We start from the raw sequence: 26,347 nt of genomic DNA on the forward strand, positions 1-26,347 counted from the left end.
AACCCTGCATGTTTATACATAAATATAAATTATATGTGATACATTTTGAAGCGTATAACCTTAAAACAAGCAAACAAAAACCAGAACAGAGTGAGCAAACACTTTTTTTTTCCTCATAACTAAATGTGGATTCAGTATTTGCAGTTTCCTCTGACCTGAGGGAACACACCCCTGCTTGTTGCCATCCCCGACTACTCCAGAGGAGCAGCTTTACTGCTTCCAGAGAATGGGAGCATTCAGAGTTCAGGAACTTCACAGACTTTAAGAGTACACAGCCAACACAGGCTGTTCATTTTTATAATGGGATCTTCGTCTCAAAATTCAAAGTCCTGTGTTTGTAGCTAAGTCCATGCTGACCTCAGCTTCAAGCCATAAATACCACCTTCTTCAAATAGTCAGACAACTGCTTCAGCATCACCCAGCACCTTTTAATCCTGGCCTCCTGCTGACTTTTCAAAAATGTTCATCAAGGACAAAACACAAAAAGCATGTATTTTGTACAGGTACCAGAGTTCTCCCAACACATCACAAATCATTTCTCTCTGCTGGGCCCAGAACTTTCCACGGGGCATTACTACACCATAATTAGAATAGCAGAAATCTGTTGTCTTGATTTAACAAAGTATTCTGTTCCTACTAAAAGTTAAACATTAAAAAAAAAAAACAACTTACTGAAGAGCACAAGTCTAAGATTCAAATCAGTTTTATGATCTGCAATACATCCTTTGCTGCTCTTGAAGGGAACTATTGTCCACGGCAGCTTTTTTTTTTTATTTTGTAAAAGTTTTATTAATATTCCAGATGGTCCAAGACTTCTGGCACATTAAGCAGAAAGGCTCATTCCATATCCTGGATTAGTCAACATGTCTGGAGTGGTCTGATGAGCAAACAATACATGTTTGCCATCAGAAACCCAGGGCAGAGGGGAAGGGGGGACCTTGAGGAACATCAGATCCCTCTTCAAAATTCAGCCCTTCCAACACCTAATTCCCCAAGCCAGGAGTGTGCTGAACCTGGATTTTAAGTTTAAAATCCCAGCACTGACTGGACTGGGTGAAACGCTAAGCACAGCTGTATTTTCAGCGTTTCAAGGTGGGCACACACACATTCATATCCCATTCCCCTCCCTGTGTCAGAGCTGGAAGGAGGGGCTGACTGTACCTTCTCCTGTCGAGCTGGTGACCTGGCCATTGCTAGATCCACAAGAGGCATACAGAGATCCAGAGCTGTACGGCTCGTAAGGTTTGAGGGCAGTCAGTACATTGGGAGGATCAACATCGTCTGCGCTGAGGAGCCCCTGTTTGCCCGGCAGGACAGAGGGCGCGGGTTTGGTGCGAGGGTATTCCTGAGGTAGCAGATTTGCATATCTGTTTGCAACACGGAATCTGCTCATTTCGTATCTCCTGTAATTAGCCAGAGGAGAGTCCAGGTGCTCCACACCTACCACAGAGGGTTTCATCCGTTTGGAAGAGGTTTCCCCATAGTCCAGAGCTGCGTTGCTCCCAGATTTACTACAGAGATAGTCTCTCCCTCGGTGGCAAGGCCAGCCAGGGTCACCGAGGTGAGACTCGAGAACCCCGTTCACGCTGCTGCTGATCAGACCAGACTGAGTCACTGGGGCACCCACAGCTCTGATTTTAGATTCAGATCTTTTTACTCTGTCCAGTACTGGAGAGATACTGGAACTGGAGTGCACTTCTTGCTGAGGTTGTCTGTAGTTGTTTGCCTGAGCTCCAAGATTACTTTGCTGTTTGTGAAACTTGAGGTTACTCGGGGCTGTGCTGCTCGACTCGCTCCCGGAGAAGAGAGGGGCTTTGTTCTGTGGGGGGGCACATTGCTTGGCTTTCCCTGCCTGCAGTGGTTTCTGCTGTGGATTTGTGGCAGCCTTGTTTTTATTGGGGTGCAGAGGCAGAGGAGGCACATCCTTGCCCAGCAGGGCCGGGGGGCAGCCCGTGCGCCGCGCCTTGGCCACGGCCTTGCTCCTGTAGCCGTTCTTGTTAACCGTGTCGGGGTTGTACTTGTGCATCAGCCTCTGGTGCATCATGAGCACCTCGGGGTAAAATGTCCTGTAGGTACAGAAGGGGCAGGTGCTGGGGGCCAGCAGGCCTCTGCTTGCAACCACTGAGCACTCCTGGGAAGTCTTACTGGATAAGTCCATGGGCTGCTCGCGACAGTCCACGACAGCTCGGCGTTTGTAGTTCTCAGTGCATTCTTGCATATTGTTCACATTTTTCCCACCAATAAAAGCACAGATATACTGGACATCATCTTCCTCTGATGCCACAGAAGCCTTTCTCTCTCTTTTAGGCTGAGCTTCCTTGGTTTCCTTCTCAGCCTTTAGTTTGTCCAGGTAAGGAGCGGGCACGTTTTCGGGTATTTGATTCAAACTGCTACAAACAGAACCTTTGTTCGATTCCCTGGAATTGTTCTTTACTTTTAAAAAGACTGTGCTGCCCATTGCATTGCTCAAGGACAGAACTTCCTTTTGCTGCTTGGCAGGTGGGCAGCTCTCAGCATCTTTGGCACCATCAAAAAGCCTCTTGAGATTTTTGGTTTCTGGAGCAGCATCAGCAGCCAGCGACAGCGCCGCGTCCTGACCCCGCAGGGAACCTTTGCTGTCACCCTTCCCATCCGCTGCGCCGTCACCGTGCCTGTCCTTGTGGTGTCTCTCTAGATGATACCTCAGGGAAGTTTTCTGGGCTGCTGCATACTCACAGAATTCACATTTGTACGGCTTTTCACCTGCAACACAGATTTATCAGTAAGCCGGTCTGAGATTTGAAGGCTTGATCACAAACGCAAGGGAAATACCGCGAACCCTAGAACACTAAAACTGATTTTTCTCTCCCATTCCACACACTCCTAAGTCCCAAACTCCTCTAAAACATTTAAACAACGGGATCTTAATGCATTTACTAACTACAGTGACATCTTCTGGCTGTGCTGGGGTGTTTCCACACGCTGGCTACGGACGGAGATGGGAGCTGACAACGTGTTTGGCACAGATCAGCAAGGAGTGGAACTCCGGGTCAACCCCAACAAGCTGCAGCCCCTGATCATCACACGAGTGTCCTGTTCCCCACACAAACGGGACAGCTCAGCTGCACGCAGAGCTGCTGCCCAAAGACACACGGGCAGGAGTAGGAAGGGTTTGTCTGGCTATGCAAAACAAGGAGCTGAGCTGAGAAAGAGACTCAGCTTTTCCCCAGGTAGCAGCAGCTGGCAGACAACCAACTTAACGCTTGAGAAACTGGCTGCATTTTAAATGAAAACCAAACCCTAAACTTTTGCTACACTGCTAAAAGTAGAAAAAATTAAAGCCTTAAAATATATGGTTTTAACAATACTTAATGTAATTAGCATTATTCAAAAACATTTATACTTATGTAAATAATTCAAACAAATGTTAATTGTGATTATTTCGTTTTGTTTAGAATTGGAGAAAACTTTGTTCTTAATATCAGTAATTTTGAAGGCACATTCTGTTTTTCAACATTCCATCCAAGTGGATTCAGCAGATTTCCCTCCCCACCCCGAAAGGTGCAGCCCTCATTTACCTGTATGAGTTCTGAGATGAATATTGAGGTAATAATTGGAGCGAAAATACTTTCCACAGTAGCTGCATTCTCTGGAGGTTCCGAGGGTTTTAACTTTTGCTCTTTCCAAACTGTCTTCATTTTTATCTTTGGGAGAAAATAACAGAAGAGCATGAAGAGCAAATGCTAATTTGCAGTCTTGTTTAAAACAGTAACTTTTTAAATACAGACAAACATAAAATTATGAATTGCTGTCAAATTCTACACTCTGCAAGTAACTTTTGCTCTGTTTTGCTGCACTCTGAGTAATGAGGGCACAAAAGTTAAAAAGGTTTCTGTCCAGAACACTGGTTTGTGACAGTGACCAAGAAGCACAGAGAACAAACAAGATGCAAAACAAGATTCAAAGAAGAAGAAGAAAAAAGCTCTCTTTATTGACCTGCAGGACCTTGATGGAGAATAGCTCATCTCAAATACTCGCACAGGTATAAACTGTATTATTTTATTAAAGGAGATGCTTGAATTCGTGTGAGTGGGATGATTCAGGCTAAAAATGTGCTCTGGGCACGACAGCCAAACACAGAGAGGTGGGGAAGGAAGCCAGATATGCCTTTTCTTTTAAATTAATTCTAATACTGGTATTGTTTAGGTGCTAATCAATGGAATGCCTGCAGAGAGACACTCCTCAGATTTGATGAGGAATATTTCCTAGAAGCTCCTTAGATTTGACGAGGAGCATTCCACTGAGTTAACACGGAGTGAGGAAGTGCCAGGGGGTCCCAGTGGGTGCCCCGGGTACTCCAGGAACAAATCCAGAGATGACCAAGTGTTTGCAGAGCAGTGCAGAGGCAGGAGGTGCCACAGGAGGGCGGCAGGGACAGAGGAACGGCAGAGGATTCACCCGAACACCAGCGGCAGCTCCACTGAAACTCCACACAACCCCACTGACACCCAGGGCAAGGCTGACTGGACACCAGGAGGAGGAAGGAGACCTTTGGCCAGACTAAGAAGTCGGATATAGAACAGACTTAAAAGAGTTGTTTGAGGTTCCAGCCCGCTGGAAAGTTTCTCTCCTGGAAATGCTCAGCCCTGGTGAGTTAAACAAACAGCTCGTGTCTCCGGAGGTGTGACTCAGCAGCTCACACCAAAATCTGCTCTGCTTTAGGATAAGGCGCTGAGAAACAAAATAAGCAACTTCACATTAGGTCATCACTTCATTCCTTTGTTCCTGCAGGCAAAAGAAAGGGCTGCACATTACCAGAAATGGCCAAGTCAGCCCTGTGTGGGTGCCAGGACATTCTGTACGTCGTGTCTTGCCCTGAGATTATGCAAGTGTCTGTTCTTTAGAGCCGGCTGGGAGCGTGTCACACAGAGAAGGGCAGATTAGCTGCCAGACTTTCTGCCAGGCCTTTTGTCCCCTGACATGCAATCTTTTTCAATTAAGGAATCATTCAGTATCACTTGCTTTCTCTAAGACACTGTGACATGGAGAATTAATCCTGGGTAATGTACAGATGGAGCCCATCCACGCTGTCAGCAATCCTTCCAGGCACAGGAGTTAAATGCACACCTCTCTTACTTACAGGTCCACACATTAACAGCCTGTGCCCTTACGCAAGAGATTCAAACATGCTGGTTCTGACATTCAGGCTTTCAATTTACTGTTCAAAACAAACACTGAGCTTGCAGTTAGGCAGAAGAAAGTTTTAAATTATTCTTCACTTCTCAGAGCCTTAAAAACTGCTGGTGTTGAGCACTGAACATTTTTCGCACTTACAAAATAAAGGGGGGAAGAAAGTGAAACTGCAATTATTTCCTATAAAACACTCTTTGTAAAAACATGGACTGGATGAGAAGGGACATGGAACACTCCAAAGCATCCAGTTAAATTAGAGATAAGGGGTGAGCAAACAGTAATTTTTTCTGATCGTCATGTTAAACTGATTGTTACGAAATCTACTTCAGTCAACTCCAGTAACTGCAAGAAGCCCCAACACAACTTCAAAGACCTCAAAATGGCAGCATCCACACCCTCCTTACCCTCTCATCTCCCTCTGCTCCCTTTCCCCCGCCATAACATTCCCAATCTAGTTTTTTACCATTCCCTATCACATTCTGAGAAGATAACAGAAAAGCACGACGCATTCCTCGGCTCTAAGGAGCTCCTAAACAACTCTCAGTAAGAGCCACTCCAAACTGAAGTGCTCCCAGAGCTGCTCACCTAAAGGAATTGTCTCTGGAAGGCCATCTTCAGAGCCATCCTCAGAGCCTCCTTCCATCCTCTCTGCTGCCCCGTTCTCCTCCAGGTTGGCCATGAGGTCGGCACAGCAGGTCCTGGCAGCAGTGGACGTCTCCCCGTCACCCCGCCGGTCCCTCTTGTGCACTCTGGAGTGAAGGACCAGCTGGTGGTACGTCCTGAAGGCTTTCCCACACTCGGAGCAGTGGGTTGGCTTCTCTTTGCTCTGGGATGATTTAGAATCCATGTCCATAGAAGGCACTTCACCGGAGGGATGTTTCAGTTTGTCCTGGGTTAAGTTACCATTCCCTGCGAAACTGTTTTTATTTACCTTCGACTTCCCTGCAGTTTCAGCCTGGCTACCTTTATTTGCATTCCAAATTTCACAGAGCTCTTCTTTATCTGAAGATGACTCATCGTTGTCTGTACTTCCTTCTTGCCCTGGCTCTTTAGTCTGCCCATGGCCAACTGCAATTTTACCTTTGGTAGCCAGCTGCCATGCTTGATACGTGGTGAAGGGATCCAGCTCCGCGATCCACTTTGCAAGTTTCTGCAGTTTGTCCTTTTCTGGAACCGAATTTGGCCTTAAGTTCAAGAATTGGAAAAACTCCTGGTTTTGAGATGTTTCTTCTGCATTGACTTCAGCAGTCACCTGGGGGCTTTCACCGTTGGGAACTGATTCTTTGGTGTGCACTTTACTGTGCTCAATTAGAGTCTCTTTATTGTGAAATAGGAAACCACAAACCATACAAATTTTGTAAGGTGACGTTACGTTTTCAGTTACATGCTCCTGCACCACCTCATTTATTGTTACGGGGCCTTCAGCACCTTGTTGGTGCTTGTTTCTAGAGCCAGGTTTTCCAGTGTGCGTTCTCATGTGATTTTTGAGGAACCAGGGCTCTTTGAATCTTCGCCCGCAAACGTTACACCAATAGGTAAAAGAATCTTTATGCTTCTTCATGTGCGCCTCGATGTCGAAAGCTTTATCAAACGTCTGCCCGCAAACTTTACAGCTGAGCTCTTCGCTGTCCTGCTCGTTGCTGGGCGAAGGGGAGCTGGTTCTGACCTGACACTTATCCAGAGGACTGAGGTACTCTGCCTCCACCCTGAGCACGGCCGGCTCGCACAGCGTGGGCCTGTGCTGGCTCAGCACGTGCTTCCCCAGCTCCTCGGGGTGCTTGAAAGTCTCGTCGCAGAACATGCAGTCCAGGGGCATGCAGCCCTCGGCCTGCAGCAGGAACTTCTCCTGCAGGCTTTTGTAGGAGATGGTGTTCGTGCCTTTGATGGTCACGGGGGCGTCGCTGGTCTCCATCTGGGCGCCCACGGCGCTGGCCAGTCCCTCGGGTCCGTCCATGTATGCCAGGAGAGGCTGCGTGGGCATCTTTCCTCCCTCCTGCTCCCCTTCACATCCCTCAGTGGCAGCCTGCACTTCCCTGGGGGTGCCCCCCGACAGCAGTAAGGACACTTGCGGAGTTCTCCAACATGTGCTTGCAACTCTACTCAGCTGGAAAATGATTTCTCTAATTTATTTTTTTTTTCCCCCTGCCGGTAAAAAAAAAAATTATTTCTTCGTCAGCTTTATGTGCTTTCACACATCCCAGCAAATGCATCCAAAGGTTTGCTCGGTGATGGGATGAGGTTTGTTTTTTTTTTTTAATTGTTTCTTCAGAGTTTTCAAGTCTACAGATACAGTCAGTTGCACTTAGTTTTGTTGCACAGACATTTCAGATAGTTGCATTGGGTAAAATACACTCAAGGCCAAGTTCAGTGCCACAAAAGAACTCCAGCACCTGGGGAAGAGAGAAAAGAATTAGTCAGACCTTTCAAAAGAGAAGTATTGTCCCCCAAATAATGAAAATATTAGGGCTGAGAACCATCAAGTGCTTTAGAACAAAGTGTATTTTTAAGAACCAATGAGGAACAGGTAAAAGGCACCTGGGTCACTTCTCTACCTGCCACGGTTGGAACAGTTTGGTTTTGAACATCCCTCTGTTCACAACTGTTACTTCTTTGCAAGACTTTGTCTGTCCCTTCTAAACCTGCTCCTACCCAGTTATATAAAGCTGTTGAAATCATATTTCAGTGCACTCCTGAATTCATAACAAACGAGGAGCCCAAGTAACCTTTCCTTGAACCTGTAAAACCACAGCAGACTCACTTGTTTGTCCTCTAAAGGCTGCTAAGCAAAAGGTTTTCTTTTTTTAGGAAGAAAAAAAAACAGACAGCTTGGAATCAGCTTTTATAGTTCTGGTACACAGGGAGTGTCAGCACAAATCTTTGTATTAAGAACCATTCAGCAGTCCCACTACTCAAAGCTTTCCCTATCACCCACAAATTTACAGTATCTGTGACGATTCTGGGCTGGCACAAAAAGAACATCTCAAAATTTTGCATGAATTAATGATACTGTTTCTTGAACAGTGGTTAAGTATTTAAACCACCCAAGAAGCCAACTACTACATTATAAAAACAAAATACTTCTACTTTCAAAGCGGCACAAAACAAAAACATGATTTCTTGATTATACTCACAAAGGAAGGTTTAAGATTCCACAAGATTAAAAAAGGGTTATAATATAGTTAATTCAAATCTCTGAGTCTACTGAGTTATAATGCCTGCTAGCAGCAACTCATGGGCCACCTTCTGGGCTGACAAATTGCAGTTTTGTGCAGTTCAGGACTCCGGCTGATGAAATTTTCGGGTAAAGGAAAAGTCCAGCAAACTAACACAAGACTAATATAAACTGCAGAAGAATCATTCCGAGACATTTCCAAATAAAGTAATAGCTAATGAAAAGAATTCATTCAAAATCTGACTCAAACTCTGGCAAATCATTTCCTAAGAGCCTGCTGGCCAGTGACCACATGACTTGAATTAATATGCCCCAAATCACATTATGCTCTATAACTCTTTAGAGCAGAAAACAGCGTGGACACAACTGGGGTTTTAAATTCACCTCAATTTCCACCTCTGCCTTGCTTTGCTACGAAAAACAATTCTTTTCTATGGACAACAATTCAACCGGAGCCCTGCAATAGTTCAGGCTGTGAGGTTTCCATGATAAAAATGTGATTATCAGTTGACTCTCAGCTATTTCTGATCGGAGCTGGCTGGACAGAAGTGGTCTTGAGCCATTAAATCTTAAATCATTTTCAGTAGAAATCGGCCCAGGCAAGAGAAGCAGCTGGGCAAGGAAACCTCAGCACACACTGGCAGGAGTCGTGGATCCAGCATCTCCAACACTTCATATCCACTTCCTGCAGCCTTGCCCTGAGAACACTCCTTGCTTTTCACTTGAAAAGTCAGCACCTCCTTTCCCATCAGGCAGACCGCAAGATCCTGGGGCCTAATGAACGTGGGTAAAAATAGAAAATAAAATAGGAAATAAAACACCACCACACCAGAATGCCAGTAACAGAAGAAAATTATTGTTACCAGCTGTTTGTCTTTCATTTTTTTTTTTTCTGTTTCTCTAAAGCTTAAAGTCTCTTCACTGCCCAGTCCTCTAACCCTTCCTTACACAATCAGCACAATTAAGATCAAGAATTTTCATGGCGTTTTTATCCCAAGTTGTTCCAGGCCTGGGCCAAAGACTTAAACACAAATGCAGGACCTTGCAGGGTGAGGCGGAGTGTGAGAGGGAACAAATTACTGCTGATGGCGACAGAACCTGCGTTTTCTGCAGCCAAAGTCTCTTCTCTCACTACGCCCTTTATCCCCATTTTCAGTTTTATCACTGCCATGATTAACACTTCCTCTCTGCAGAGCAGCTCAAGAATCTCCTGTAACAGGCAGGTTCAGGCTGTGGGGTGACACTTCTGCTGCAGCCTCTTCCCTCCTCCCTTCCGCACTCAGCTCAGATCTTCCCTCACTCCCCACAGGCACGTGAAGGAGCCATAATCAAAATTTGAAGCTCAAGTATTCAAAAACAAACTTTTTCCCTTTTGTAAAACATCAGGAAAAAAAAAAACAAACAACATATCAAAGGCTGCTGGTTAGCATGTTTTATACTTCATGTTTCAACTTGCCTTTTCGTTCTATTTCTACTGGAGTTTTAAGAGGTGTGTTTTTTTTTTACCCAACATGCCACAGCAAAGCTCAGTGAGTATCTGCCTGAAAATCACTTAAGTTTCAAATAAAAAAAAAAAATAATAATAATCCCGGCAAGATTAAAAAAGCGGAACAAACTTAATAATTTGCTTTCAGAGCCATAGGGAAGTAAAAATCAGGCTAGAGAGAGGCCAGAGACATTTCTGGGGCACGAAGGCAGATCCAAAGGGCACTGCCTGGACTCCCACAAAGCAAACTGCTGGGATTCATCAGCCACTGCCTCCTCGCTCATGTCCACAAACAGAAAAAGCCAATTAAGGTTTGTTACGCTCCCACTCGGTGCCACTACAACAAACACGCAACGGAGCGACAAGAATGAAGTCACTGGAGAAAGGAAACAGCTGGGGAGCAGCAGAATCCACCCTCAGTGTGCACCGTCCTTCGTGGCATTGTGGGGTGAGGTGAGGGACAAGAGAGTTCCTTTTAACGTGGCCCTACCCAAACCCAGCCTAGGGTAAAACCAGCACTGAGACAGCCACAGCTCCAGGACTTTTATTTTAATTCTATTTAATTTTTTTTTAATTTTTAATTTCGATTTAAGCGACCGGCAAAGATCATACCCAGGGAAGGTCCCAGGTTGGTCATTGATGGGTAAAAAATCCACCTCAATCAATCAATCAATCAATCACATTTTCTCTGATAAGTCTTTTGCAAACAGGGCTGCTTCAATCCCATCTCAGCTGTCTGGCAAACACAACCCGTCCCCACAGCCACACAAATACAGAGTGTACAACCAACACCTGAGCCACGAGAGGAGCTCAACAGGAGCCTGGAGCCAATTTTGGTGGCTCTCAGTAGGTTTGAAGCCCTCTGGAGACTTCATCAGAGCACTCTGCACCCTCCACCAAGCTGTGCCGGCTGCTCAGTGCTCTCATTGCTTTTCATAAAGGCTCTGAACAGCCCTAAGAACCAGCCACAGCTCATCCTCTAGGCAGGACTGCAAACAGAGCAAGATATTCCTGTTCCAGGAATCCGAAATGCCTCTCTGCAGCTCTTGCTCTTGGATTCACAGCAGAGAGCACCTACAGACTGGGGAAAAAAAAAAAAAACAACAAACTGCAGGTAGCATTTCTGAAGGAAAAGTGCAGATGGAACTAGACAGGAATGTATTTCAGCTGAGAAGAAGGAAGAACACAAGTCCTGGAGTCAGGAGGTGAGTTAGAAAGCTCTGGTCTGATTCTGTATCTGGTGATTACACACTTCACTCTGATTAGACCCGTGGCTTTTACAAGTAGGCAGGATTTCATGCTCTCCTGTTCAGACAAGCCAACACATGCCAGAACTACAACCCAAACATCCCCACCAGGATTTTATCCATTAGTAACAAACCTTTCTTCCCACTGAAGAGAATATGCCTTGGATTTGAGGACCAAAAATGCTGATTAATTACATTCCTGTTATTCAAAACCCTGCAGGCAGCAGGAAAACTGTCCAGAGTTGCCTCAATTCTGTTGCTTCCTTGGAAAAGTGGACAACCTGCAGCACTGTGACTATGGCTGAAGGTCTGTGCAGGAGCTCAACAAATTAAATACAGTACCTGCCCTTCTTCTGCCTTTCACTTTCAGAAGACAAAAGGAGACAGCAATGTCAGAGAAACTGAGTAAGGGAACAGAACAAAACAGGAAATCCTTCCTTCCAACAGCTGAAAAGCGATAAACTGGCTACAGATGAACTCAAGGCTGCAAATAAAGAATGACTTATCCTGCTCACAAAGCAGGTCAAGAAATGCCACTTGTGACACATCTGTGAATGTCCCCCTGTCCCTCCTGCCCAGCCCAGGGCCCGTAAGTTCCAGGGATGCTCCGAGGGGAGTGAGCAGGGCAGGAGGAAGCTGCTCAGCTCCCCTGGACTTTTCCTGGAGTAACCAATTCATCTCAGTTCCAGGGTGCCGCCTACTGCACTTGATGCAGCTACAAAGACCTTTCAGCTGAGAAGAAAGAACAAAACTGCTGGAGAAGTTTCAGGTTGAGCATCTAGCAAACTCCAGCTCCCTGGCTGAGTATTTGAGCAGGTTCACAGCAGCAACACCCACTATTTTTATAAACACCACAGAACACCCATAAAGATTCCACTGGACAGATGGGAACATCTTGTTTTCATTGCACTTGCCACGCAGCCTAAGAACCACACCAAAACCCTGCTGCATGTTAAATGCACTATTAAAACAGAGAAAAGTTTAATTAAGTGCCTGTAGAGAAATTTAATTTATTTTTATTCAATTGCACAACGTATTACAGTCCTGAAGATTTCTTTGGGAAATGACCTATCAGGAGTAATTTTACTGCATTTCTACTTCCTGCATTTCAAAATTTCCATGAATATGTAATAAAAACTCTAGACACACCTTTCGGAGAACAGCAACGTCTAACCATTGAATTTCCCATTTTAAACACATTACAGAGGCACTGGGAATAAAACCTGCATGGCAAGTCTCAGGATAAACAACTATTCTTTGCTAATTCTGTGCTGCAGAACTATTGTTAAACTTTTAAAAGCAACCTGGAACAATTACAGAAGTTAAAGCAGTTGCTGCAACACTTTGTGAAAAAGAGAAGTGAGAAAACTTGAAGAGTTACAGCTAATTCCAGGACACTGAAGTTACTTTTCTTCTCTAGCAGATAAAAACTCAGACACAACTACCTCACCAAACTCAGATTATCAAATTCAAGGCTAGCAGCAAAATTATCACTGACCAGCTTCTTCCAGCTGCTGCAAATCAACCATCTTAATTTTTATTGGGTCTATTGGACTTGAGAAATTTATATGCAACTCTCATTTCCACTTAAAAAAAACCCTGCAGTTTTCCTCATGTTTCAGGATATTAAGAGTCATTTTACATGAACTGTTCTTTCCTCTTGGTGTCTTTATGCCCCAGAACAGATTGCTGGGAAATAGATTTTACACTGCTGATTGCTTATTGGAAATTACAACTTTAACACCTTTTTTTTTTTTTTTCATTCCAATTTCAAAGATTTACTGCAGTTGTTGCAGTCCTCCTAAGGACTACAGATAAAACAAACCAGTTAACGTCACTTTGAACAACACCTCGCTGGGACCACAAATAAAACCTTCTGTACGTTATCTATTTTGTCTGGGCACAGCTGTGTTCAGGTGTTAACACAGATCACAAGCAGAGCAGCTCACGCATAAATAAATCCAGCTTCAAATCCTCAAATAAAACCTGAGCTGAGGCTGAACTTAAAACTTATTTAGAATGGGTTTGTTTTTTTTTTAATATACATACACAGCATTGCATCAAGCTAAGGCAGCTGCACCACACCCACAAAATTAAGCACAAACAGCACCCTAAAATAGTTCCTAACAATATTTAGGGGCTCCAGATTTTGGGATGCCCCTCCAGTGTCCCGGCTGAGCGTGGTGTCTGCACGAGCCACCAGTGAGCCCAGAGCTGGGAGCGGTTCTGGTGTCCCCTGGCATTCCCGAGCTCCCACGCTCAGCCAGAAGGCAAAGCCAAGTGTCACCGTGAGGTTCTCACTCACCAGCTGTCCCAAAAGGTGAGTCAGATTTCCAAAATCCACGGCGTGAAATTTGGGGTTTGCCTGCAGGTAGCCGGGGTTTGCGGCGACCGCGGAAGTTCCTCTCGGCGCTTCGGCAGAAACGCGCCTGTGTCACCCCGGGCCAGGAGGGGCTTTCCTCCAGGAGGCAGAAATGCCTCTGCCACCCCAGGCTGAGCGAGGGATAATCCCTAATTTTCAGGAAGATGATGCAGTATTTGCTCCACAGACCATGACCTTGTTCCTCAAAGAACACAAGTGTCCATTGCCTACGACTCAAGTGACAACGCTGGAAAGTTATCAAAGGCAGCCCAGATAAAAACCTGATTCTGCAGAGCAGCACAGAAGCCAAGAATGATTCCTCATTACTGGGCACTCTGCTGCTTTCTAGGGAGGGAAAGAGCTACTCCCATCTTGAACAGTAGATCATTTCACACAACTTCCCAGAGTATGCTGTGCTGGTGGAGGAGCACGTGAGTGATCCCAGGGCTGCTCCTGGTCCACACCGAGCCTTTTACGCCAACTGCGCAAGCACAAAACTGTTTTTTAATACTCTGTTAACAGCTCAGCCTGATAAAGAACTAACGCGAGCACTTGTAAAGGAAATGGAGATTCAGGGGGAGGAAGGGGAGGAAGAGAGTTGTTTGTTTCAGTTGCAGGAAAGATCAAAAACGAAGATGTTCAGGTTCAAAAGAGAACATAAAAGATGACCCTAAACTGGAATTTCCACTCCCTCCATCTGCAAATTTAAGTCCTCCTCGTTAGTCTTCATCCTTCAGGCTTGAAGATTTCAAAGTTATTATCCTAAACTTAAACTCTTCGGAGGGTTTTCATGGCTCATCCTTTTTATCCTAAGAGAGACGCTCAGTTCCAGTCCCTTCCAACACCACCACAGAGATTTCCAACACAAAGATCCCGAAACAATTCACAAAAACACAACCGGAGTGAGACATACGCAGAACCCGAGACTGTTATTACCCAAGCATTTCTGCACACACACACTTCAGAAAGATTTTGTGTTGAAAGCCCTTTTGTAGTCAGATAAAACAGACACACATGCGAGTCATTTTCCCCCCCTGAAGTCTCGCAAACAGGATTTTAATCACCAGTGGAAAATAACTCATGGTTAATAATGAACAATATTAGGAAAACTCCCTCCCCCCCCATCTCAGACATCTATACTAATAAAAACAAAGGATATCCTCTTTCTCTAAAAAACCTTTTCCTGTGGAGTCCCTTTTTCTTGAAGGCTATATGTCTACCAGGGTTTTGGCAGAGGATGGATGAGCTGAGTGTGTCTCCTCAGAGAACTGAATGCCTCTTCTATCAAAAGATGTAATTAGGCCTTTTAAAGCAGGGAACTATAAGCTTGCAGCATTTTGCACATGTTTTTCCTCCACTGAGCAAGAGCAAATATAAAAGACACTAATTCTTGGCATTAAAAGAGGAAGCACTACAAGTATTGACTTTTAAAGTTCAGAAGGACTGCTAAAACTGCCAGATTTTTTTTTTTCCTTTTCCCCCCCCTCTGATTAGGAGAGAATTTCTCAGGAACCACAAAACCAAAGTGTATTTTCGACAACAGAAGTGGTCAATACCTGTTGTAGGGAAGCTGAAAGACACAGGAATAATCCTATTTTAAATAAGTCTGGGCCACATTTCACCACTGCTGCGGGATGATGCAACTTCATTAAATCAAGAAGTTACATGCACTTAAACTGGCAGTGACCCCTTACCTTACAAAACAGTTTATTGTTCTCCCCACAGCAGGTAAAGGCTCTCGGTGGAATGAGTGATACATTTTTATTGTTGAGTCAGTCTCACCTTACACAGACTGCCTTGTATGTTTAGTCTTGGTTTTCATTTAAAAGAAGGCATTTTCAGAGACCTTAAAAGCAAATTTGACTTCTTTACTTCTTTGGCAGAGGGATAGAAGATCGCTCCCAACAGCCACAACTACAAAGAAGTGGTAAATTCAGTTTACCAAATTAGACTTAATTCCTTATTACTCAAGAGCCAGAAGTTCCTCTGTTGCAATTACAGGCAAGTTGCATCCCTTTGGGCGGCCATAGGTGAAAGAACAGGAAAAGAGATTGTTTTACTACTCCTGAATTTCAGAGAAGTGGTCACTTCCAAGGAGTTCCCTTTGTCCAGGCCAATGATGTGCCCTCACCTGGCTTCAAGTCAGAATCCAACTCTCACCCAGCACAGTCCAAACTCCTTCCCCTTGGAAGGAACAGAGCAGTATCTGATCCCTGTCCTCTGCAGGGCACTTTGGTCACTCTCAAACACAACCACTATCAGGTGCTTGCAAAAGTCAGTCTCAAAAGATGGAAGGAGATACAGAGTCCAGGGAAGAGACATTTACTTGCAGTTCAGTCATCCCCTGGAGCAGCATCTGAAGGTACTAGAACAGAAAAGGGATAGAAACAGACACTTCCAAAAGCTGCCTCCTTTCTCCCAGAGACTGATGGAGACTTTTTAACTCCCCAGGCTCACATTATCCCTCCCCATGGGCTGCAGGGATGCATGTGAGGATGGATCCACAGGCCTGGGCTGCACAGGGCCAAGCTGGCCTGGGCAGCACCTGCAATGAACTGAGCTTTCTAACAGGCAATTTCAGACCCCAATTTTACCAGAGTTAAGAACAAAAAAAGTTAGAAACAGACAGGAAAGGTGAATAGAAATTGAGGCTTCTCTGGGCCACCTTCACATCCATTTTTCCTTACACTGTCCATCAGCCCCTGGTGTCAATCTGAGCAATTCTAATTTGCTTCTTCCTGAGTACCAAAAGAGAAGCCCCAGGATTTCACCCACCCAGCCCTCTGCCATCACAATAAAGTGTGAGCACAGCACAAAGGCCTCGGTTTCCCTGATGCAGCTCAGGCAGAGGCAAACTACACTCCCTTTATTACAGTGAGAGATGCAAGTGTACCGATTGCGCATAAACAAACTCAGACTTTGATACTTTTAGTTACATAAAAATCTGCAGCACATAGAAAAGCACCATCCAGTCAATTATTCACTTCTGCCTGGATGGTTTTTCTGCTCCAATCTTGAAGTCGCCCTGATCTACATAGATCTCCCTGCATGTTCTAACCACATTTCCTCCTGCGCTTACTTCTGAAATCCTCAAGGCAGCCTGATAAGCAATTCCGTCTCACTGTGTTTCCAAACACGTATGTCACCTATATTTTTAATTTCAAACTCGTTTTTACCCTGCGTGTACACTGTTTTACTTTGAAACTGCAAAGTCTGCTCTTATCACAGTGCCTCAAAAAAAAAAAAATTAAGGAGGAAGAATCAAGAGTGCTAGATTTATGATAAGCTATAAACTGTGCTCTGACCAAAGTCATATGATTATAACAGCAGAAGTTCTAATGTATTTTTCCCATTGACACACACCCACGTTTGGCATAAACAAGCCTCATCAGCAACAAAAGGAGATTATTTGGCAATTTCATTTTAAAAAAAAAAAGAAAAAAAACACAACAAACAAACACGTTGATTTCTAAAAACAAATTGAGACAGCAACTTTCTGTTTGGAAGCACATAAAAACCCAGGTAAGTTTAGGCTGAAAAAGACTTTTTTTCACCCTAAAATACAACATGTGTTGAGAATCTTACACAGCTCGGTCATATCCTTTTCCTCACTTTTGTATTCAGTTGCAAATCTCTTGTGGAATGAGTCACATCTCTCTCAAAGCACGCATACAGTAGTCAGCAGAATCCCCTCCGCGCATTCATGCACCAGGAAGAAAAACTTTTTTTGTTCCTAAAGTCACCTTAAGAAAAGCGGGGAGGGGGTCACCAGCGACGGCCCCCGAGTGGGTTAAAAGTTAAAAAGCAATTTGCAAATAACGCAGATATGAGATGTGGGAAGGCTCCGAGGGGGGCTGGAAAGGCAGAGTGGCCCCAGCCAGGGCTGAGCTGGCACATGGCAGCCCCGCTGCACAACCCAAAGGCTCCCTCCTTGCTATATTTAAAGACAATGCCTCAACAGTTAAGTATTACAACATTTCGAAGTGAGATAAATAAGCGTAAGACGCAGGCAAATATCCTCGGTTATTTAATCATCCTGAAAGGGGCGTGGAAGTGTGAGGCCGAGTTCAAAGGTCAAACTCTTCTTTCAGCTTCTCGCAAAGAAAAGAAAAGCTCAGCCCATTTCTACCTTGGGGAAAGGGGGGGGGCTGCTCCTTCCATATGCCAGCATTTCATAACACAGGAAAGAGGGAGTGTATTTACATACACGCTGGATGGAATCTTCTCCTAGGACAATGCATTCCAAATCAAGATTCAGGTTAGAAAGAGCTGGGCCAACAAAAAAAGTCCCAAAGAACAAAGGGAAGTTAAAATTTACTCAACGTTTCCCCAGAGCTTCTTAATTGCAAACTCTCAGATTATTTTTTTTTTGTAACTAAAAGTTTACTGTAAATCACTGTTTTGAAAGTCTAAGTGAAAGCCACAGTTCCCTTTTAAAATAATTTCCCCCTGATCACAGGAATAACTTAGCACTTTGTGTAAAATATGGTATTAATCTATCAGCACGGTTCTAAATGAAAATACAGTGGCAAGAGGAGGTATTTCTGAAGGTTAGAAAGAAGTGCTCAAAAAGGAATTTCTGGAGTGTGATCTAATGAAAGGGGAAACCAGAACCAAGTAGCCTTTTGTGTAAGACAGTCTGATAAAAAGGTGCTAAAGTTTATTATCTTCCTCTCTTTCCAGCTAGCCCCTACTCTAAATCTTGCTCCCCCCCATCCCTCCACCAAAACAAAGCAAAAGCCAAAAAACATTATTCACTCCAAGAGGAAAAGAAAGAAATCCTCTAATGCAAAGCCTGGAAGCCATTCTCTAAAGACTACTTAATATGAAACTTTGTTTACAAGACACTAATATAGCCTCCTCACCACACTCAAAACCAGAAAACATCCACTTATTTAAAGAAATGCTTTTTCTATTTTGATCAACAAGGACGTCGGCATTCATTTTAATTTTAAATTCGGCCCCAGCAGCGCCATAAGAATGTTTTAAACTCATCTATGATATGCACTGTTTGAGAATGTTTAAACAAAGGAAGTAGGAAAAGCCTTAAAATACACAGCCAAAGTTAATGGCTTCAATTTTTTAAATATATCCTGATTGCAGCATGGCAAAATCATTCTCTCATGCTTCACACAACTCAGCCTTCAGAAAGAATAAGTGCAGTCAGCGGAGTAATTTGTCCCACTGGAAATTCTGTATAAAACATCCACCTAAAATAAACAAGGCTTCGCAGCAAGAATCGTCAGTTGCCATTAAGGACACACCTTAAAGTTCTTACCACACAGTAACTAAACAAGTACAAACTAGTGGGGACTGTTTGCTACTTTTGTCTTAAAAGTTAATGAGATCAATTCACCGCTCGCTATCAGATCCTCAGATCATTTTCTGCAAAAAAAAAAAAATGGAGCAGACAAACAACCCCCAAAAAACACCAAGAGGCAGGCTTTGAGTGAGTGGCTGATGTTGTTATCAGCAAGCCTGAGCTTCTTGCAAAGGCGGACAGAAAAAAAAAAAAATCACATTTAAACCTGACACCACGTAATAGTAGTAAAAGGTAAAACGCTGAAGTGCTCAGAATCTGGAGCTCTGGTACTGGAAGGCAGCTGTTGTTCCCCTGCCTTTTCTTTTGTTGTGCTTAATCTCATGTCAAGTCATTCAACCAGCTCCAGAGCGATGAAGACATAATTGAACAACCTTAACTAAAAACTGATCTACTGTTCCTCAACTGCCAGATATGTTGCTTCAAGATTAAAAAGAAAAAAAAAAAAAAAAAAAAAAAAAAAAAGAAGGCTAACTTATGAAAAAGAATCCACAGAATTTAAATCAGCAACTCTGGTGCATGCAGAAGAGTTGCTTGGCTGAAGGCCAAGCCAATCAATAAGCACTGTAATAACCACGGTTCTAAAGTTATTTTTCATATTCCCCACCCTGAAAAACTTAAAAGGCAAAACTTGAAAACTCAGATGCTGATTTCAGGAAGGAGCTGCGAGATCGAAAATCCAAGTGTTTTTCTCAGCGTGACGAGATTGCTCATTTAAAAAAAAAAAAAAAAAAAAAAAAAAACACGCTGCAGAAAGATCAGTGATCACAAAGCCACATTCCTGCTACAGATCTTAAAATATTGACTCAGTTACAGAACTAGTAAAGGGGAAGAAAAAAAAACCCTCCTCCACCCTCTCCCTCTTCCCTCCCCCTCTGCCAAAGAATGCAGTTTATCCTACTTATTTGCAACTGTCCTTTTCCATTATCCAAGGAAAGGCTGAAACCTCAGTGCGGACATCCCAAATTAAAGTCTCAGCCTTATTCCCAAACCTCCAGTTAATAAGAGCTCCTAAGAGCAATAAAACATGGCGTTAAAGCATTTGCAAGCCATTGTCACAGCCCTGTGCTCTGCTACCTTTGCAGGCACAGAACCAGCCCCCACCGAGCATGGAAGCGTTGGTCAGCAAGTCAATGCCTGCTATTCAACTTGTAGTTAGGCGTTTTATTTCTGTGTCTTCCAGATCATATCGCTCCTGCATTTCACGGCCTAATAAAATGTGAAGAATGATATGCTCCCTTCTCTCTCCCCCCCCTTCCCCTCCTTGCATCTGAAACTGCGTTATTTCCCTCTCTTCTTTTTCACACATTCTTACAAAAACTTCCCTTTTCACGTACTTCTATAAGAAAATATTTCACTGCAGCTATACTTCAGTTCCTATTTCTATTTTCGATTTTCACTAGATTCTTCTGCTCCTTGCCTCCCCCTCAAACCCACTGGTAGAAACTGATGTAGTTTTAAAGCTCTCAAGGTCATTTCAAAAATGAAAAAAAAAAAAGTTGCCTTAAAAAAAACCCCCACCAAACCTTTAAACACACAACCCCCCTAAAACTAAACCCTTTTCACATTCAAACGCCTTTCATCAGCAGATCAATAACCCAACAGAAAGATTTTTGTTCCCCACCACTTCAAAACTATTACACTTCAATTCAAATACTTACTGGGAGTCACACAAGCACATTTTATGGGATGGCTCATTAGAGAACATACAGACCTTACTTTGGGTGCAGGTTTTCTGTGTGGGAGACAAACAAACAAACAAAAAAAAAAGCCTCACACCCCAAAACAGAAAGTCCAGGGGGCATCACGGAACAGGAATGAAATCCAATCTCTGGATATTCTAGAATTTTATTGTCCTCGCCTGGCAACCTCTTTTGTTGCTTAAGAAGTCAGTTGAGGCTTATTTATTTATTTTCTAAACTTCCTATTCCCCTTTAAAAAAAAAAAAAAAAAAAAAAAAAAAAAAAAAAAGAAACACGATGCTAAAGACATGCTCGGGAAGGCTTTGGTCTTTGAAAGACAAAGGTAAACGAAACAAAAAACTGCCAAAACGGATCAATAAACTTTTCATTAACACTCCCCCCCCCCCCCCCCCGCCGCCCCTCCTCCGCCCCATGAGCCACTTACTACAAATCCTTCTTCCAGGAACATCTTTTGACTCACAAAGAAATAGTCTCTTGTCGCTGCACACACGCCCCCACCCCGGCCCAGAGCGGCCCCCGGCCCGGCCCGGCGCCTCGGCCCCGCGACCCCCCAGGTGTTGGACGGCGGCGCGGCCCCGGCCGGGGGCGCCAGGGGAGGGGGCGGCGGCGGCAGCGCCAACTCGGGGCTGGGAGGGAGCTGGGGAAGGGCTCCGGGCTCCGGGCCCCGGGCTCCGCTCCGCCCGCCCCGCGTGGGGAGGGGGCGGCGGGAGGGGCCGCTCTACCTGCGGCCGCGGGCGGGGCCGGCGCGGCCACACGAGGAGGAGGCGGAGGAGGAGGAGGCCAGGGACAGCGCGGGGACACGGCGGGCTCTAAGCCCGGCTTCGAACCGGGGCAGGGGGGCTGCGCCCCGAACCCGTCAGACATCCGGCGGCAGCGGCCCCCCCCCGCGCTCGCTCGCTCGCCACAACCGGCCCCTCACGGCAGAGGCTCCTAGCCCGAGGGACGGGGCTGCGCCTGCCCGCAGGTGCCCCCCGGGGGGGGCGGGGGGAAGGTGAGGAGGAGGAGGAGGGGGCCCGCAGCCCCCGGCAGGTGCCCCCCAGCCCTGCCTCACCTGAGCCGAGGCGCCGCGGGGGAGCGGCCGCGCCGCGCTCGGGGCACTGTTTGTAAACGGCTCCGCGGCAGCTGTTGCTCGGGCAGCCCCGGGCCACGCCCCCGCCTCGGACACGCCCCTCGCGCCTGGACACGCCCACAAGGGGCGGGGCCCTCATTGGCCACGCGCCCGGCGCGTTGCGATCAACGTTGGTCACGCCCCCAGGACACGCCCCCGGAGCCACACCCAGCGATGGCCACGCCCCGTCCCTTCAGACGGGACAAGGGGTGATGGACGCGGACCTCAACACGGCCGCGTCCTCCCAAACATGAGACGAAACTGCTGCCCGTGGCGACTGGCACTGCCCTGGGACTGACCCCGGGGACCGCGTGGAGTCTCCCTCTCTGGAGACATCCCAAGCCCACCCTGGATGAGTTCCTGTGTCACCTGCTCCCAGGTGCGCTGGGTGATCTCCAGAGGTTCCTTCCAGGTCCCGGTTATTCTGTGATTCCCAGCGTGCTGCTCCCTCTGGGCCGTCTCTCCCTGTGCCATCAAGGGCCAGGCTCGGCGCTTCGCGACGCAGGATTTTGGCGATGGGCATCGCCTGAGTGACAAACTGAGGGCAGCACCACGGAGCCGGTGTCACCCAGGACAGTGCCGACAGAGCCCGTGTCACCCCGACACAAATGTAATCGTAGCCAATACACCTCATCAGCACTGACCTTTGTCATCCTTGGGGTGCCTCACTGGGGACATGATGACCCCCCATCCCTTCTTGTGGTGTGGCTGGAGCCCCGATGGTCCCGAGTGCTCAGAGATGAGCCTGGCACACATCAGGAGGAGGGGAACAGAATACACAGATTTACCGTGGAAATTGCCCCAAACAGGCCAAGGGTTCATCCGTTTTTCATTTTTTTCCTACACCCAGCTGTGCTCTCTGCTCCAGAGGGATGGACACTACGGAGGAAGTCAGTGCAGCCGGCAAAGACTTGAAATACATTTCCAAGTGCCTCCAGTTGGCACTGAGGAGGTTTTTAGGAGTTAAATGCAATCTGTAATGCTGTTAGCAAAGTGTTTAATCTCTGCTAGACTCCGAGGTTAGCACCTCCTTCAAGTAAATGGGATAAGAAGGAGGTGAGTTTCCATGTGCTCGCTGCTTTTTCCCCCAAAGACACACCGAGACCTGCTAAAGTCGAGTTAGTAGTTTACATCACTACGCTTACATCACACCCAGGGGCTTGTTTCTTTCAATAAAAAAACCATCCTGCCTGAATAGAGGACATTTCTAAAATAATTGCAGCTAAAATGTTTGGGGGGGGGGGGGGTTTAAATCTGGGTTTTTTTTAAAGTTCTTCTCAAAATGTTCTCCCAGTCTAAAATGAGCAAACCTACCCAGGCTGAAATTTAGGTCGCTTATGTGGCAAATTAAGATTAATCAAAACCATTACAGAACGTGTAATATAAAGAAGGTAATATACTTACCAGGTAATTCTGGAAGGGGAAATATCTTTATTGAGAAAATTTGAATGTTGCCTCACGCTGACTGGAAGCAGATTTATTTTCATGAAGTGGACAAACCTGCTAAGGCCAAATTTTTAAAGTACAGATATTTATGTCCTGGCCCTTCGAACGGGTTGATGGAGGCCAGCCTCAATTAATTTCCTGAAGGCTGAAAAAATCTCTCTGTCCTTCAACTGTGTGAGCCATGAGGAAAAGGGATTTACCTTCACAGATTTCCAGGTGTTTAAATCCTCGCCTTCCCCACTGCCCTGGATGGAGTTCTGAATTGACACAGGAGAGCTTATTGCACAATCTCCGCCGGTGGTAATGTGATTTTTTTTTTTTTTTTTGCAGTAGGATGTATCGGAGCCGGGTGTTTATCCGTGCATGCAAAATATTCCTTTGTCTTGCAAGAGCAGAATGCATTTCTTTGGAACTCGCTGCACACCACCTTGCACTATGTGACCAAACCTGATCCCACAAACACTCCCAAGTTTGCAGCAGTTTAAGTATTGATTATCTCCAAATGGCAGCGAGGCCAGGCCAGGAGAACAAAGCAGAGTTTTGCTGGAAATGGGTGTGGGAGTGACCAGGTTTTGCTGCACTAAATGACTCTTAACAATCTGTTAAAAATGTATTCTTTTTGTTGTGCTCTGATGTTAGAGAGACCTTGAAAGATTTTGTATTGAACAGTTAAAAACAAATTCAAGGCACACAAGCTTATAAAAATATGAAATTTATATTTTTGCTCTTAACTCGGTGTCCTCAAAGACTCCCCGAGTCAGGTGTGGTATTTCTTGTTCTCATGACACACCAAAACCAATTCTTTGCTCCCTCCCCATTTAATTTTTTTAAAATTTTACTTTTCCCATGTGAAATCTCCTGGCCTCCTTGATCACAAGGGCTGTTCCCTTGAGCCAGGGCTCTGGATAACTGCAAACATGACTGAGCAGAGAACACAGGAGCCACATGGGTTTTTATTCACTGAGATACGGGACCTCTATGAAAAAACATTAAAAAAAAGAAAAAAAACAAACAAACAAAGAGAAAAAAACCTACTTCAGGAGAAAAAAGGAGAGGCTTAGAGAATATCTTGAAACTTTTCTCCTTCTTGCTCAAAATGCATCATATAATATCACATTACAGGAGTGAAATTAAAACATCCGATTTATTTTTATAGATTAGCCACGGTGACCTCTGTGATTTATCCTCATGGCGCTGGAAATGTTTGATACGAGGCAAGGGCCAACTTGAGAAAAACAAATCCTAGATTTTCTTCTCCCTCTGTTTTGCCCCGAGCTGAGGACATTTGCTGCCCTTCTGGAGAGGCTTCCCCAGTCGATATTTTATGTATGAGGCAAAAAAACTTCGACACCAAAGGCCCTGGCAGAGCTGTGTTTACTGCTCTGCACTATATGTTACTCCACAGTCTTGCAATATTCAACCTAGCCCCAAACTAGACTTTGGGAACCAGGCAGCACGCCCGAAATTGTGATAATCTCCTCCAGAACAACAGAAAGAAATAAAATAACACCGCTGAAAGCTGAAAGGTTTCATTGCGGGCCCCCAAACTCCTGCTTAAATGTCTGAGTTCTTTTAAAATTACATTAAGTACAATTCCATTATGCAAAAATCCGGGCTGGAAGTTCTGTGATCTGGCTCCGAGTCCTGCTCTTCTCGAAAGCACAAGGAGGGAAAAGCCTCCTCGCTGTCAGGGAGAATGAAAACAGAGCTGAGCAGGCAGCAGGAAGCCTTCACCTAAATTTAACATCTTTCCGGGGTATGCTGGGGGTGTTTGTCTCAAACAACTGACCTGAGCAGCAAAACTGCCTGGGCTGTCCCTGGCAGCAGGAGATGGGCCAAGTTTCATTCTTCTGCACAGGGACTCGCTCATTTTACATTCATATTTAGGCGGCTATTAAATCTGGCCTGTCGTGTGGTTTAAGGCACTAAATGGGATTCAGGGGAGCTGGGCTCAGTCCCAGCGCTGCCCCAGACTTCCCTGCGTGATCTTGGGCGAGCCTTGTCCCAGGGGGTCCCAAAATTCGGTCGTTTTGTGGGGGGTTTTTTTGGGGGGTTTTTTAAAGCCCCTGCTCCAGCAGTCAAGTCATTACATGAAATTTCTCTGTTTGCTGGCATGAATAGATAAATAAAGTAAATACAGGGTGTTTAGGCTTTTGAAGGAGATAAGCTTGAAAGCACGCTCAGAGTGTGACCTAATGGCTCGAGAAGCCCTTTTTAGAACTGTTTGGGCCGTTGGGCCACGAGCTGGGATATAAAATTCTGCACCCTCCATTTCTGCACGACAACATCGCTTGGCAAAATCAGGATCATGTTGCTCCTTCGCTTACAAAACAAATTGTTTGTGCAACGCTCGGACGAGAGCGAGGCCAGCGAATGGAATCGCTTGTGAGCAGCTTTTATCGGCCTTCCGCGGCTTGGTTTTGTCGTTGGGTTTTCTTCGCACAAATCGCCTCTTTCAGCACGATTTCGAGAGCAGATCCCGCGCCCGGATCGCGCACTCGGGGCGGCTGCGGCAGCGCGTGTTTACAGGAAACGCCCGTGCAGGGGCTGCTGTGCCGGCGGGCTCGGCTCAGATTTTGGCTGCCACAGGGCTCCCGAGGCACGGATGAGCCACCAGGGTGACAAACGGAGCGCTGTGACATCGCATCCTGCGCGGGGAGATGCGCGGCGGGGCTCGCCCTCCCTCCCTCCCTCCCCCAGGAATGCGCCTGGCTCCGGCGTGTGCTCCGATCTGTGTCCCCAGCCCACGTTCGGTCCCAGCCTCCCTGGGCAGCATCAGCTCTGCCCCCTCTGCCCTCCGGCCCGAACTGTTCCCTAGTGACGCCCTCCGCGCTGTTTGGGTGCTGCTTGGAGGTGTTTTGATGCCCCGCTAAAATTTGCTGTCTGAGCAGCACGCTGAGCGTAGAACAGTTTGTTTTTGTAATGATAAAGGAGCGGCGGGGGGGGGTTCTGTCCCTGTTTTGTACATCCTGTCTGTGTAAACTCATAGATTTCGAGTCCTGCGAGGCGCATTGACAGTCCAGCTATGAAAGATTTTCTGTTTGACCTTGATTTTGTTTTGTTTTCGCCGCGTATGAACTTTTACAGACTTCGAGCGTGACGTCCTTTCTTTTCCCTTATCGCAGCGCACTAGTGTAGGAAAACACAAATAAACAGAAGCTTCTTCAACAGCACAGAGATTTCTCAAAGAAAACCTCTCCTTTTTTTCCTCTTTTTGCTCAACCTGCAGTTCTGTTCCTGTACTTTGTTCTGCAAATGGATCCTTTTCAAAATGACAGCACAGCACCATGTGAATGTTCTCTTTTCTTGTAACTCGTGGGGTGAAAGATCT

General features: G+C 45.7%; 1 protein-coding gene across 5 annotated transcripts in view; it reads right to left on the bottom strand.

Moving 5' to 3' along the window:
• Positions 1-22,997, bottom strand: part of ZNF217 (zinc finger protein 217) — a 28,664-nt gene extending 5,667 nt beyond the window's left edge. Inside the window, exons 1-4 of one of the 5 annotated variants that reach the window (XM_066198662.1) lie at positions 22,975-22,997; positions 5,758-7,562; positions 3,558-3,683; positions 1,162-2,742 (exon numbers count right to left, since the gene is read on the bottom strand). In XM_066198662.1, the coding sequence (XP_066054759.1) occupies positions 1,162-2,742; positions 3,558-3,683; positions 5,758-7,153 (3,103 nt within the window). In that variant the 5' untranslated portion in view covers positions 7,154-7,562; positions 22,975-22,997. Of the gene's footprint in view, positions 1-1,161; positions 2,743-3,557; positions 3,684-5,757; positions 7,563-13,382; positions 13,466-20,420; positions 20,638-20,886; positions 21,113-21,513; positions 21,620-22,974 lie in introns of those variants that run through there. The other 4 variants (XM_066198658.1, XM_066198659.1, XM_066198661.1 and 1 more) reach the window with 4 other exon arrangements.
• Positions 22,998-26,347: the final 3,350 nt, after the last annotated feature.

This window comes from Chamaea fasciata, unplaced genomic scaffold, assembly GCF_029207755.1.
Source record: "Chamaea fasciata isolate MVZ Bird 193981 ecotype frontalis unplaced genomic scaffold, bChaFas1.0.hap1 SCAF_17, whole genome shotgun sequence".
In the NCBI taxonomy this organism is placed as follows: Eukaryota; Metazoa; Chordata; class Aves; order Passeriformes; family Sylviidae; genus Chamaea; species Chamaea fasciata.